This window comes from Muntiacus reevesi, chromosome 3 (assembly GCF_963930625.1).
Source record: "Muntiacus reevesi chromosome 3, mMunRee1.1, whole genome shotgun sequence".
In the NCBI taxonomy this organism is placed as follows: domain Eukaryota; kingdom Metazoa; phylum Chordata; class Mammalia; order Artiodactyla; family Cervidae; genus Muntiacus; species Muntiacus reevesi.
The window spans coordinates 144511399-144527581 of record NC_089251.1 but is presented as its reverse complement, the minus strand read 5'-3'; the positions used below and the strand labels follow the sequence as shown (position 1 = coordinate 144527581).

At 34.0% G+C, this 16183-nt stretch overlaps 1 protein-coding gene across 4 annotated transcripts in view; it reads left to right on the top strand.

Moving 5' to 3' along the window:
- The window catches only part of NBEAL1 (neurobeachin like 1), a 146276-nt gene that overhangs the window by 34532 nt on the left and 95561 nt on the right, over positions 1 to 16183 (top strand). For all 4 annotated transcript variants that reach the window (XM_065930782.1, XM_065930781.1, XM_065930783.1 and 1 more), the window contains 6 exons: positions 713 to 794; positions 1348 to 1475; positions 6152 to 6234; positions 10281 to 10366; positions 12938 to 13244; positions 14853 to 14959. In XM_065930782.1, coding sequence (XP_065786854.1) covers positions 713 to 794; positions 1348 to 1475; positions 6152 to 6234; positions 10281 to 10366; positions 12938 to 13244; positions 14853 to 14959 — 793 coding nt within the window. The remainder of the gene's footprint in view (positions 1 to 712; positions 795 to 1347; positions 1476 to 6151; positions 6235 to 10280; positions 10367 to 12937; positions 13245 to 14852; positions 14960 to 16183) is intronic.

The window sequence follows — 16183 nt, the reverse complement described above, 5'->3', positions numbered from 1 at the left end:
TGGGTCTCCTGCATTGCAGGTGGATTCTTTACCATCTGAGCCACCAGGGAAGCCCCTTTATGTGCTATCCCTCAATCTTGTTACAATGAAACAAAAATGAGGGTCAGATTTTAACTAAATGCCATGCCCTTGTTAATCCATTGCTTTACACAAGGCACATACTCTACCCTCTTTGAGTATGTATAGATATCCACCCTTCCCTCAGGCTTTTTAATACAGTTGAAGAGATATATTATGTGTCTAAACGGGGAACCCAATTTCAGAAAGCAAGATGATAACTGTAAAACTACACAAAATGTCTTATAAAGGCAATGATATGTAAAAAATATCAAGCTAGAATCTACAGAAGAAAATAGCAACAAACCTGGAAAGAAATAATCCACAATGTATGTATTTGCTAATGTTTGATTTGTAAGAACACTCATGACTTTTACTCTTTCTACTTTGTGATATTTTTCAATTTTTCACAGTAAACAAATGCTAATTAACATGTATTTCTTATTCTCTGTTTATAGTAGTTAGTGATTGAGGTGTGTTTTGCATTCTCAGTGGGAAAGCAATTATATAATCAAATTGAGTTTCAGTTTTAATTAATGTTATTTGTACTTCATTTGCCAACAAGTGTTCTGAAAATCAGTCCGAATACATGAGTATGCATTTTTCTCACCATTCACATGGAATAAATATATGGCTGTTCTTTTTTTTTTCACAGAAATCTATCTAATGTAGAAGAAATTGGGACCTGCTCGTATATCAACCATGTTATCACTATGACAACACTCTATATTCAGCAAGTAGGTGTTAATATATTCCTTTTTGTTGCTTTACTGAGTGTAATTAGTTTTTACTTTTTAAAATTTAGTAAAGTTAAGTGTTTTCAGAGGAGGTATTAGAGAAGATCATTAAATTATCATTGGGCACATTATTGCAGGCATCTTATGCATATTATCTAAAAGTAGAAAAATAGTTATTAATACATTTTGTTATTTTAATTTAAAAATTGAAGCATTTTATAAATGCCTTTTTAAAATGGCACAGTTTGTCATTTTATGTTTTTATTATTTAATCATCAAATAGCCCTCTTACTGAAAGCATCTTCATTTTTGGAAAAATGTTTGGCTGTCAATTTGAAACCTTTCCTAGGAAATATTTAAAATTTGAGTGGTTACATCTAGTCCATATGATTAACTGACCTTCTGCAGATTCAAGTGGAACTTAGGCTTATTTGAATAAAAATTATTTGTTATTATTAGATGAATGAAACAAATAATATCTTAATGATATTGCACAGTATGTCATATGGCTTAATATTTTTAAGTGCATATAATTTTATGTTTAAATTCTCAGTTAAAAAGCAAAAAAAAAGAGAAGGAATTGGCAGATCAGACATCTATTGAAGAATTTGTGATCCATGCATTGGCATTTTGTGAAAGTTTATATGACCCATATCGGAATTGGAGGCAACGAATTTCAGGGTATGTCTTATAAATCATAGTGTTCATTTGCACACTTAAATGTCCTAGTGAATGTAATTCTTCAAAGCAGGTCTCATTCTCTATGAAAGCAACTGGTAAGTTGTGTTTGAGGCTCCATCTCTATCTCTGAAATAGAGAGGTACATTGGAGGTAATGAATTAGTGATAAATGCCACTTCTGGATAATTAATTTACTCTGATCTTTTATTTTGTAATGCAACTTAATGCTAATAATCTGATGGTAAAAAATCTCAGAGCATAGTAGCATCAAGTAGAGTGCACATATTTTTCAAGGAAATTTCTCTTTTTATAAGTGTATTTCGTAATTTGTAAATGAATTTTAATAATGTTTTATGTATTAATGTTTATTTTAAATTGTGAACCTAGTGTCAGCCAAGGTCTAGTTAGGAAAACAGAAACCAGTGCTTTAAAAGAGAGAATATACTAAAAGGAAAATTTTAAGTAGGCATTAGAGGATTCAGAAAGCAAAAGGGGGGACACTGGTGTAATACAGAAATAGTGGCTTCAGGAAGCAGCTGCTTCCCAGGGGCTGTGGGAACAAAGGGAAGAGCTTGGAGTTATCAGAAACTAGGAGTTTCAGAGAAGGGGTCCTGCAGTTCCTGGGTATGAGATTTCTGAGGAAGGAGACCTAGGCCAGTGCTGATATCACTGAGCAGCCATGAAGAGGCTGGTTCTGGGATCGCCAGAAAGTAGCTGAAGACAGAAACCAGCTGTGAATGCCATAGTTAAGAACTGTTGACTGGTGAAAAAAAAAAAACAATAAAGACTCATTCCCCTTTTCAACCATTCAGTCTTCCAGTTTCCATTTAGTACCAAGTGATGATGAAACCAAGACTGGGGTACCTGGAGAAAAAGAAATACGGTTTGTAGAATGCCTGTTGCAGCATCACAAAGCAGATGAAATGTAGAATGATGGATTGGTAGCTTAGCAACAAAGGCATGATTACCAGTACACAGCTCAAAGAATACAAAAAACTCAGATGACTTTCTTACCTGTGGGAAAAGAATAGGTGCATTGTCACCTACAGTCAGATCTCTTTTTTTCAGTCTTCCTGTCTGCTCTACTTTCAATCTGAAAATTTTTTATTTTCAATATAATTTGTCTTATTTATAAGCAATTCCTACTTCCTACACCATTTCGTTTCTAGAATGTTTTGATTTTTTTAAAATAGGATTTTTCAGGGTTTCCAGGGTATGATACCCTCACTTTGAATAGCCACCATTGAATAGTGGTTAAGAATTACTAACTGAGAGAACATGTATATAAACTATGTGGTAGTTCTTTCTATGTTCTATATAGTAATAGTTTATTGAAATAACACATCTTTTAGGTAAAGCAAGAAGTGTCTAATAGAAATAATAGGAACAAATACTCCAGCTATTAAATATAACTGGCTTCCCAGGTAACTCAGTGATGAAGAATCCACCAGCCAATTCAGGAGACGCAAGAGACACTGGTTTGATCCCCTGGGTCAGGGAGATCCCCTGGAGGAGGAAATGACAACCCACTCTGGGATTCTTGCCTGGAAAATTCCATGGACAGAGGAGCCTGGCAGGATATAGTTTATGGGGTTGCAGAGTCAGAAATGCAGAGTCAGTCATGACTGAATGACTGATCACCACCATTAAATATAATGATCCTATCCACTTATAATACATTTGCTTTCCTTTATATGTTGAAAAAAGTTGTCTTTAGTCATAAACCATTGGAGGGAGAAAGGAATTCTTAAGTCCGTACCAGTGATTGATTGATAAAGATAGGGAGAGAGAGAAAAATAAGGGAATAGAGAGGGCTCTTGCTTCCGTTAGAAGGTCAAATGACAGTTAGTAACGTGCAGGCGATGCTGATGTTTGAAAAGAATCAACATTTTGGACACACTATAGGATAGTTAGGAATCAAAATCTATGGCAAAAGTTTGGTAAGGAACATGGGTTTTGCATAATTTCAAAATGTTTCTCTACAGATTACTTTCTTGTTTCAAAGGAAAAATTAGTAATTATTTTGTACAGTCCTGGATAGTACATCCAGTATGACTGGATGATCAAAATTAACATCATCATTGAGAAACAGGTGGACACCCTGTGCCTACAACTATGACACTCTAAGAAGGACCCATTGTTGCTTGTATAACATTCCAGCTAAGAATGCATAATCTGAATCTTAATTGTATGGAAACATCAAGCAAACTCCAAAGGGAGAACATTTTAGTGAATAAAAGGAAGAGTTAGGAGACAGCATTCTTTAAAAGTGTCATAGAGAAAAGCTGTGGAAATGTTTCAGATTAAAGAAGTTAAAAGAAATGTGCCTGCCAAATGCAGTGCCTGACCCTGGATAGGAAACTACTTAGGGACGAGAAGGTGGGAATGCTATAGGACGCTGCTAGGTCAGTTGACATATTGGATTATAATAGTAGTTTTGATAAATGTATTACATTAATGGTAAGTATATTTAAATTTATAACAGTATTGTAATATTATATATGACAGTATCCCTATTCCTAGGAATTATTCACTATCAAGTATTTAGAGGTAAAAGGCCATAATATTCATAATTTCCCTTAAATGTTCTGAAAAATTATAGGTCTCAGTATGTGTATATATAAATATATGTACACATATATATAAATATATGTGCATATATATTTTGGGGGAAGAATAAGCAAATTATAAAGCCTTTAGGATAAAATTTTAAACAATGAACCTGAGTAAGCGCTACTTTAAGTTCTTTATACTACTTTTATTCTGGCAGCTTTTGCCAGAGCTTGAATTTTTCCAGATAAAAACTTTAAAAATTGAGGAAAAAAAGTTATGTTCTAGGTATGATGTGAACACAGAAAAAAGCACAGAAAAATTGACCAGGAGACATAAACTTTAGAAAACTGAGATGCAAACAAACATTTTGCATCCCTCTCAGCAACCTGTTGATATGTATTAGCATCAGCTAGGTGCTAAATGCTTGGCCAGATACCAGTTAATAATGGAGCACCCAAATATACTATGTTTTAAAAATGGTACATTATTAGCTGTTCTGTTTCAACCTATTGAAAGCATGCAGTGCAGATTACTTATGCTTTGATATCTGTGTTATGGTATAATTGTTTTCTCCTTTTTTAATTCAGCTTGTTAAATTTTACCACAACTATAATGGAAATTATTTATGTTCGTATGTCACATCTAATACAGGGCCTTTAGAATGAGTCATTAATCACAAATCACAAGAGTATATTTTTATGGTGTTAATCAAATGAGAATCTTTATATTGTTGTTTGCAGTACAGGATCTTTGGATAGAATATATATTCTATTAGTTAGCATCATAATTTATAATAAATGTACAAAATGTAAATAATCTTATGGAAAAGCCTAACTGAAGCTAAATCAGATTTCATCCTTTTAAAATTAATTTTTTTACAACGACTGATTTTTTATTTTTTTTACGGTATGGCTCAGTTTTTTATTTGAAACTGGTAATATTTGTATTGTTTAAAGACATACACAAAAAAACCTTGGTAAGGTCTTAATTAAACAGAAAGATCCAGTGATGTTCTAAGATGTTATGTTTGTAAATACAGAAGAATGATAATTCCTAAGCCCTCTGGACAATGGAAATAGGCATAGATTTGGAAAACAGTGTAGTAAATGGTGTCTGATATGATTTCTAGTGAATCTTGATATTAGATCTGAATCTTAGAACTTTTTAGTCGATCAGTACTGAGTCCTATTCTGTTTGTCTTAGTCTATGGTCAATTGGCTTTTCTTTCCTTAGAGTTATAAGGAAAATAATTTCAATAACATAATAGAGTATTGTTCAGGTTGTTAGGAAGGCAGCTTAATGCAGTGCTTTATCAGTAATTCATATTTAAATATATGGAATTTCTATGTGGTTGTCTCCAAATATTTTGTTTTTGTTGGCTCTAACAGTGTTAAAAGCTTGTTCAGGGAATGAGAAAAGTATATATATGTTTCTAATTTTTCAACAAGCCACCAGTTGCTGATGGATCATCATAACAGTAACCTTTGTTCCCTAAACCCCATACCCACCATGCCCATCTAAGATACACTCATTTTGTGTTGAATTGAATTGTTCTTGCTAAAAGCACATGTTGTTTGTGTTGGCCTTACCAAAGTCAGAAGAAATATTTCAGCCATCAAAACTACTAGAATTGTGATTAAAAACAGAAGTAATTCCAGCCCTTTAGATTAGTATCCTTCATTGTGGAGGAAGCCAGTAGTATGGAGTCTGTGTGTCCAGATAAAGTTTCAGAAAGTGGCACAAAATAGCTTGATTTTAGTCGTGCTGTATAAGCCACTGCCTTAGGTGTCACATTAGCAGCACTATTGACTAAATTCTTTTACAGATTGGAAATTTTAAAAGGCTAGTTCCTTTTTCTATTTCCACTTGTTACGAGACAGTGTGGCTGCTAGGTTTCACCATTAACTGTTGTAAATTTTTTTGCACAATTCAAAAGAAAAAATCCTTTCAGTTGGTGAGCATTTAAATTATTGGCTAGACTCCCCTTTCAAGATTATTCCAATTCTGGTGGTGTATTTTTAATATACAAATGAAAAGCAAAATATTGTTTATCATTGTTTTTGTAATCGTGCCTTCTCTGTTTGCCCATGTTGTAACTTGGGATTAACTTCTTTTTAATGGTAGACGAATCCTTAGTACTGTGGAAAAGAGCAGACAGAAATATAAACCAGCTTCTCTCACAGTGGAGTTCGTCCCTTTCTTTTATCGTAAGTAACAGCTCTAATTTCTCTTGCTTTGATTCTGATGTTACTGTGATTATTCCTTATTCTTATTCTGATTCTGACTTTGTTTCAGCTTTTGTGTTTATAAGATAAAGATTCTAAGAACCTGTTACTAGAGTACTTGATTGTTATTTTGCTGTGATTATTCCTCTTGATTTTATTTAATTTACTGTTCTCTAAGTGTTTTTCTTTTGAGAAGAGCTAAATGTTTTAAATATAATAGTATGTCTTGGAACTTCAGAACTTTTACTGAAAATAACCTTGAGAGAATTGGTTCCTATTTGTATGATCTGTAAGGACTCTAATTTTCTTTCTTTAAAAAAATGATTATGCTGTATTTCAAGAATATAGAACATTTCGCAGAACGTAATAGCAACCTCCTGTGTTTCCCACTCAAATTTGTCAGATTTTAACCTTTTGCCATTTTACCACATTTTTTTCACCTTTCCACCCCTAAGAAATAAAATAAGACAGAAATAGTCCTTTGTAGGGCAATTGACCCTGCCCAAAATGTCTTCCCTGATGGCTCAGACGGTAAAGTTTCTGCCTGCAGTGCAAGAGACCCAGGTTCGATCCCTGGGTCGGGGAAATCCCCTGGAGAAGGAAACAGCAACCCACTCCAGTATTCTTCCTTGGAAAATCCTATGGTTGGAGGAGTCTGGTGGGCTTTAGTCCATGGGGTCGCAGAGTCAGGCACGACTGAGGCAGCTAACACAAAATGTACATAAAGACATTTGGTTCCATGGGGTTGCAAAGAGTCAGACATGACTTAGTGACTAAACAACAGCAAAATGTCCGTAAGACATTTGGCTATGCCAAAAGATCCTTGAAATTTGGTCCTATCCAAAATGAGCATATTTGGTTCATGCTGAATAGTTTTGGGTAGGACCAAATATCTAGGCGCTTTTGGCATGGACCAAATATCTTATGGACATTTTACACAGGAGCAAAGGTCTGCTTACCAGTTAGTTCATTGATTGCTTGCTGATGATGACTGCAGTACTTTGCTTGACCACCAGTAGTGATACTGGCTTTAGCTAGATAATCAAGCTCACTTGTCCACACTAGGAAAGCCAGAATTCCCGTGGAACAGTGTAGGCATTTCTTTTCAGAAGGAGATCTCACAACATTACAAGGGCTTTTCTTGGATTTTCCAAGTGAGGGTATGAAACCAAATTGATGGGTGTATGAGTCACCCTGGCTTTGAAGTGCAGTATCGCATAGAAGACATTTATACCATTAAACCCGTGAATGTAACTCCTAAATCCTAGGAAAGGAAATGCCTAAATTACAATTTACACTCAAATCAGGGAAGCCCAGGGTTGTAAGTTCCCATCAGGTTATTTAAAGTCATCATAATCTTTCTAGTTCAGATCAAGGGTCATTTTTACCATGAACAGTGTTGCCTGGTAATATATTTGTCACACATTGACTATCTACCTTTGTCAGATTTCCAGTGATTTAATTCTTGGTGCATTTTCTTATAGAGAAGGAGAAAGAGTTTTTCTTACCCTGCATAGAGTGAATATCTTATTTTTCAATACTTTTTCATTTAATATTTTTGCATTCATTGATGTTACTTGCAGTTATTTCATTCAGGGTTGCAATATTGTGCTCTTCAAATTCCATTCTTATACTTCCATATGTTGTTAAATTCTGCAAAAAGAATTTTCCCTCATCAATTGGAGAATAAACTACAATTATTCCTAAAAAGGCTGCATAAAGTACTTAAATCTTTCTCTTTTACTTTTTTCAAAATGAGTTCAGATAATACTTAAGTGGGGCAAATGTTTTATTTCTCCTTTTTTTATGTATCATTGTGGACTCAGTCTTTTATTTACTCGGTATTTTAGAATCAGTTAGAGGTTTTTTTTTTAATACTTATTTTTATTTTTTTGGGTGCTCCAGGTCTTAGTTGCAGCATGTGGGATCTTTGACTTTTGTTGCACATCCAGGATCTTAGTTGTGTCATGTGAAATCTAGTTCCTGACCTCAGATTTGAACCCTGGGCCGCCTGCATTGGGAATGCAGTCTTAGTTATAGGACCACCAAGGAAGTCCCTCAGTTGTAGTTTTTGATGGTAAAATTATTCTAAACTTGATCACTGAGAGTATTTTCTCCTAGAATGTCTATCTTTTCATTTGAGTCTTTTAAAACATAGAAATTTTAAATCTGAATGTAATCTAATTTATAAAATTTTTCTTATGATCTGTGGTTTTTGTGTCTTCCCAAAGAAATCTTGCTAATTACCTCAAGGTCCTGAAGATTTATGTTTTCTTCTATTAGGTCAGTTCCCTGTTTTAAGTCAGTATTTTGTATCTAGCCTAAAGGTTTCTCATTATTGTTCCAGCAATATTTGTTGAAAAAGCTGTTCTTTCTTCTGTTGAATTACCTTGGCACGTTTGTCAGAAATTGGTTGACTGTAAAATGTGGGTTGACTTCTGGCTTCTTTTTGTTCTTCTGCATGTCTGCCTTTATGCTGTTCCCACACTGTCCTGATTATTGTGAATTGATACCAAGTCTTGAAGTCATTAAAGCCTCCAACTTTATTCTTCTTTCTCAAGTTGTTTTTGCTATTCTGGCTCTTTTGCATTTTAATATATGTTTTAGAATCCGCTTTTCAGTATTGTTACGAAAAAGCTTGCTGGGATTTTGATTGGGATTGTATTGAATCTCTGGGACCATTTGAGGAGAATTGCCACTTTAAGAATATTTAGACTTCCAACTCATGAGTCTGATGTATCTCATCAATTATTTGTATGTTACTTATTTTTTCAGTCAGTTTTACATAGTTTTCAGCATGTAGATTGTGCACATATTTTGTTAATTTATCCCAAAATATCTATCTCAAGTACTTGTAGATGTAAAGTCTATAAAATAAACTATGGCAGATTTTTTTAAAAGCTGTATTTTCATGTCTCTTTCTTTCTTTTTTTTTCTTTTTTCTTCTTTTTTTTCTTTTTTATTTTCCTTTTTTTTTTTTCATGTCTCTTTCTATCTATGGTAATATTCTTTGCCTTGCCTTGATAATATTTCTTGCCTATTTTGTCAGATACTAGTATATTGCTGACACTCCAACAATCTTATGATTAGAATTTACATAGTGTATCTTTTTTACATCCTCCTTCTGTGTTTCCTGGCTGAATAGAACTCTGTCATCTGTGTGAAATCTGACAATTTGGTTTACAACTTCTTGTAGGTTTTTGCCTGTCTGGTGGGATTTCATGGTTTAAATTAGGATTGGTACTTGGACTCAAAATGAGCCCTTTGCATATTTCTGGTTTGCTTTCTCTGTATAGCTTCTTCCATTCTAGTACTGCTTTATGAATTCCAGTTGCTTAGGCCTCCCCAAATTTGTACTCTGTCCCCTATCTCAGGAAATAGCCATGTTCTTTTAGGGTTCCCCCTTTCTGTACCTTTGTTCAGATAATGTGTATAAATGAGAAACTGAGGTGATCCTTGAGTTCACTTTCAATATCTAGAACCAAAAAAATCTCTAAAACCTATTTTGTCAAATTTGCTAGTTAGTTATAGCAGGAAACCTTGTATAGTGTAATTATTCCAACATAGCTGAGATGTCTTAATGTTTTAAATTTATCAATACCTTTTAACTCAAAATTGTTTCTTTTTGGAATTTTTTTGTATCTAAAATCGGAAATCATTCTCATATTATAATATTGTCTTTGTGTACGGTGATGTGTGTGAAAGGATATTTATTACTGGATTATTAACAGTATCAAAAGAAAGTGAAAAAGCATAAATGTTATCAGTAGAGAACTAGTTAAGTAAATTAAGGTATGTCATTGTAGTGGAATGCTCTCTGGTCATAAAAATGAATAAGGCAGATGTATATGTTAAGATTGATGGTTCCTCTTTTTTTTTTTCTATGAAAAATGCATAGTAACCTTGCTTTTTAATAAATTTCAGCCTTTCACAAATAATTTTTAATATTTCCATTCAGACATTCCTTAGAAATCAATCATACTGTGAAAGAGAAATCTTATGTAGTTATTTGTGTATTGTATTCACAGAGTGTTTTCAAGAAAGTGAACATCTCAAGGAGAGTCTTAAGTGTTGCTTATTGCATCTCTTTGGAGCCATAGTTGCTGGTGGGCAGGTGAGGAACATGTTGAAAGTTAATCGTAAAATGACAGTAAAGAGTACAGTTTGCCATGGATTATTTAATGAAGTCTTTGTCTTTTTGCAATTTATTGAACAAATATTTTTCTGAAGTTAAATCTCATTTAAAACTAATTTACTTAGTTTTAGCATTAACTATAAAATTACTGCATAAATAGTTAAATTTAACAGTTTTTGATATTTGAAGTTCTTAGTTGTATTGACTTTCATCTTCCAGTTGTTACTTTAGAATATAGAGGATAGTCATCTCTAACAGTTCATTTGATGAAATCAGACTTTCATTTCCTAGGACATATGAATTTAGTTACCTTTCTGTCTACTTATAATTATTAAGTGCATACAGACATGGTTTATATGCATTTTTTCAGCTCAACTGGTTTTTAAATTATTTACCATAAAGAAGTTTGAGTAATGTTTGTTTTTTTCAGTTGAATGTCTTAACAGCTGTGGGAAACTTTGAGTCTACCTGCTAGTTGAAAACAGGATTATAGTTCAGAAGAAACATTCTACTTGTTTTATTTAACCACAAAATTTAGATCAGAGGTTTCTGACACATTTTGTACCACATACCCTTTTGGCAGTCTGATATAGCCCCTTGTCAGAATGTTTTCACATGCCTGAAAGAAAATACACACCATCACAAAGGAAACTATACTGAAATGCAGTTACTAAAATATTAATAAAATAAGTCTGTTACGTAGTACTGGTCTTCTTTATAACATAGCAAATTAAAAAAATACAGCAGCAAGTCTAGTGACTAATGTAATTTCAAAGAAGAGATGAGCATAAATGATGTTTAAAGACACTGTAACTGTAATACATGAAAATGTATATGATTTCTACTGATGACAGAATCGTGGGTTTTCCTAATAATACTGCTTGGGTTTCCTAGTGGGTCGCCTTGCCCTCTCCTCTTCTCTCTCGTAGAAGACAGAGTCTCCGTTGTGAGAGGAAGGGCGACCAGAATCTTATTTTTCACTTTATTTGCTTTGTCACTTTGCTTTATTAGCTAATATTTGTCTTTTGCTTCAGTTCCTCCCCATTTTCATCATTTCTCCACTACTAAGAATTAGTAAGTGTATAGGAACAAAATTGGAAATGACATTCTTTATGACTAATGGAGAAGCTGGTAGGAGCTCATACCGTTTTTGAACAAATCCAGACTTGTTAATGCCTCCGCGTAACTGAACCCTAAGAGACTTCCAGCAATTAAAACTCACATGGAAATCAAATGGATATTTAAAGGCCAGTTTATTATCTTAAATACTGAAAATAACTCAAAATCCTATAATTGGGTCATAGCTGTAGTTACAACTATATTGAAATCATGAGACTGTTGAATATAGCCTCAGTACAAGAGTATTTAGATAAATTGAGGATCTAAAAGACATAATAATACCTTTATCATAAAGAGTCGAAGACTTAAAGTCCAGTGATCGGCCTCCCTTTTCTCAGCATCATGCTGGCTTCCTGCTATCACATTTATGCTGTTTCATGCTATGTTAAGAGCAAGGGCTCTGGAGCCAGACTGAATCCTACGTCATTTCTAACTAGTTGTATGACCTTGGGTAAACTATGTGTGTTTTAGTTTCTTTATTTATAATGTGGAAATAATAACACACAAGGACCAAATGACTCATTGTATATGTAAATTACTCAACAAAGTGCCTGTGATTGTAAGCATGAAGTATATCATGGGTGTATCAGGTTTATAACTCCTTAAAAGTGAAAGTGAAAGTCGTTCAGTCCTGTCCCGACTCTTTGCCACCCCATGGACTGTAGCCCCCCAGGCTCCTCTGTCCATGGGGATTCTCCACGCAAGGATACTGGAGTGGGTTGCCATGCCCTATAGCAGTAAGTAGTAAAGTTCTAACAGCTTAAATTAGAAGCTTACCTTTATCTCTCATTAAAAAAAAAGCAGTAAGCAGTCCAGAGTGAATTTGGTGGCTTTAGGGTCTTCAGGGACTTGGGTTCCTTTTGAATGTCAATTTGTTATCCTTACTGTTACGTCTTGTGCTACAAAATAGCTTCTGGAGTTCTGGCCATTGTGTCTGCACTTTAGACACAAAGATGGGGGGTTAGTGAAGGAGACAAACGGCAGGTGCCAATTATCTTTGAAGGAGATACTGAAAAGCTGACAGCATCTCATTTGCAAAACTCCATCGGATAGCTGCACAGTTGCAAAAGGTGAAAAGGCCAAGAGCCAAGGATCCTTCCCTCTTTTATTTGTAAAGTGATATTCTCTTCCTCCTCTACTGGCTTGTATTCTTGACCAAGGACTACCCCTAGCTACAAGGGAGGGTGATGAGTAAGTTTTCTGTATGAGCAGATTACTCTCTGAATAAAATTAGAATTCTATTAGTAGTGAAGAAAAGACTTAATATGTGTAAAACACCAGCAGTGTCTGTCAGAGTACCCATGTAAAATTTTTTTAATGTAGGTTTGTAAAGAAAAAAACTGTGGATTTGTTAAATTCTCTTTGTTTTTGCAAATGTATAGCACTTTAGTTAGGTTTGGATTTCACTTTTTTTGGTCTCTCATGTTTCAGAAGAATGCATTGCAAGCAATTTCTCCAGCCACCATGGAAGTTCTTATGAGAGTTTTGGCTGACTGTGATTCTTGGGAGGACGGAAATCCTGAAGAAGTGGGTAGGAAGGTAGAACTTACTCTGAAGTGCCTTACGGAAGTGGTGCATATCCTTCTCACTAGCAGCTCTGATCAGCGTCAGGTGGAAACCAGCACTATTCTGGAGAACTATTTTAAATTGCTAAATTCAGATCATTCAGCTTTACCTAACCAAAGGAGGTCCAGACAGTGGGAAAACCGGTTCATAGCTCTTCAGATCAAAATGCTGAGTGAGTATTAGATGATGTTTATTCTATTCGGTTTTCTTGGAATCTAGTTGTTTTACATTTCTATTCTCCATTTTCATTTAGAATTCATGGCCATTGTATAGAGAATAGTGAATGTTTAATTCAGATTCGGGGTGACTGTTTATAGATTTTGACTTTAATGTGGAATTTATTTGTCTTTCACGTATTTACTTTAGCAGTGATAAAATTGAGATTTTATATTCTCTTTTGAAAGTTGTAATCCTCTCAAAGAAAATCAACTGTGATTTTGAAATTTTAGGAAAAGTAAATTTTCAGAAAGTGCCATTTGTAACTTTCTAACCTACAGCAAAGGGTCATATGCAATCAGTTTTGTATGTGCTTCTCTAACATCTCTGGAGCTATTGCTTCAACATGGCCTTCCTCTCCCGAGTTTCTGGCTTCTTGTTTGGATGCCTCAGATCCTCGGGTGTGCGCTTCTTGCTTTTCTTTCTCTTTCTGTGTGTGTGTTGTTTTGTGTCCCTCTGTGCTGCTCTCTCCCCCTCCTTCCCTCCCTCACCCGCTTCCTTCCCCGTCCCTCTCTCTGCTCCTTGCAAACTCCTTAACCAAGATCTGCGGTTTCTTTTTGTATTCTTATTAGATGATCAGGTATACTAATATTATTAACTGAGAGTTCCTTTTTATAGAAATAAAATATTTTCATTATAGCTAAACTAGAAAATTCAGAGACGTTAAAAGAAAAAAGTTTTTATATGCTGCCATCTGACACAGCCAACACAAATGGTTTGTTGTAGACCTCTAGAGACTTTAAAAATTGTTTGTGTGGGTATGCGTGTGGTGTCCAATTTAAAAAATGCTGGACATCAAATTTTTGGTGAAACTTAATGATTCTTTACAACAGTGTTTTGTATATAGATTCACCTTATATAGTTCGTATTCTGTATTATAAAATGTCATGTTTTAAAATTATAAATTTGAAGTTTATAAGGAAATTTGAGTCTTTATTGAATGGACTTCTTTTTTGCTATGAACTTTCATATTACCTATGTCAAATGCCCCTTGATTTCCAAGTGAGGACATCATTTTAGTAGGAAATAGGACCAAAGCATCATCACAAATAAATTAATTACCCAACTCTCATTTTCATGATGGCTATATGTTAATTTTATGCTATATAAATGAAACTGTGTTGCCAAATATAATCAGGTGTTGCTTATTCATAGCAAATTGGGAACCACAGTTTGTTACACTTAAGTTATAATGGAAGAACACCTAAGTAAACCTCTGAAAAATATTTATAACTCATATATGCAAAAATAAATATTTTTGATAATAAAGTATAAAAATGTTCACTCTTCTTATCAAGAAATAAGTGAGTGAGAGAGAGTGAAAGTTGTTCAGTCGTGTCCTACTCTTTGCAATTCTCTAGACCAGAATACTGGAGTTGGTAGCCTTTCCCTTCTCCAGAGAAGTACAGGATTTGTTTTCTACTCCACCTCCTTATTATTTCCTATTAATTTACATCTATTTGTCAGCTGAAATGCCTAAGTTAAATATACAGCTAGAGTGAATGCTTCTGTGATCCCAAATATCCCACTTTATTAATGGACAGTTTTGTTTTTATTTTCCTAGATACCATCACAGCCATGTTAGACTGCACAGATAGACCTGTTCTTCAGGCTATTTTTCTTAACAGTAACTGCTTTGAACATCTCATACGACTGCTACAGAACTGCAAGGTATTTTTCTGTTATTACTATTATTATTGTCTTTGATTTTAAGAAGCTATTATTTTATTTATGTTTTGATTTTATCTTGAGCATATTAAACCATAGCTAAATTTTTTATTGTGGTAAATACACATAACATAAAATTTACCATCTTAATCATTTTTAAGTATATCGTTCAGTGGTATTAAATACATTCTCATTGATGTTGCAACCATTTCTACCATCCAGTCCCCATAACTTTTCATCTTGTAAAACTGAAATTCTGTATCCATTAAACAATTTCGCATTCTCCTGTCCTTTCAGCCCCTGGCAACTACTATAGTTTCTGTCTCTATAATTTTAACTACTCTAAGTACCTCATATAGGTGGAATTATACAGTGTTAGTTTTTTATGACTGGCTTATTTCATTCAGCATAATACCTCAAGATTCATCCATGTTGTAGCATATTGCAGAATTTCCTTTCCTTTTAAGACTAAATAGTAACTCGCTGTATGGATATATATGTATATGCCACCTTTTGTTTATTCAGTTGTCTGTTGATGGACTCTTGTGTTGATCTTACCTTTTGGCTATAGTGGATAATATTGCTGTGAGCATGAGTATCACACACCTCTCTTCCAGACCCTACTTTAAATTCTCTTCGGCGTGTGTTCAGGGTGGGCTTGCTAGATCCTATAGTAATTAAATTTTTGATTTGTTGAGGAACTGCCTTACTGTTTTCCATAGTAGCAGCACCCTTTTACATTCCGGTCAGCAATGCACAAGAATTCCAGTTTCTCCCATGTTCTCATCTATATCTGTTTCTCCTTTCTCCTCCTCACTCTCTTTCTTTTCTTCTTCCTCCTCTTCCTCTCCTTTATTTTTGGTAATAGCCATCCTAATGGGTGTGAGGTGGTAACTCATTGTAGTCTGATTTGCTTTTCTCTAATGATTAGTGATAGTGAGCATCTTTTCATGTGCTTATTGGCCATTTATATTGTCTTTAGAAAAATGTGAGGTTCTTGGTGCATTTCTTAGTTTTTTTTTTTTTTTTAGCTTTTTATTGTTTTAAAATCTTTTTTTGTTATGCAGTATTAAAATTTGGTATGAGCATTTGATAGCATATGTTTCTGTACTTTTGTTTCATTTAAGATTATTTCATTAGCATTTTCATGTGTTATGATTTTAATATTTATATATTATTATATTAAGTGAATATATAACTTACTTAAATATTCCCTATTAGTTAAGT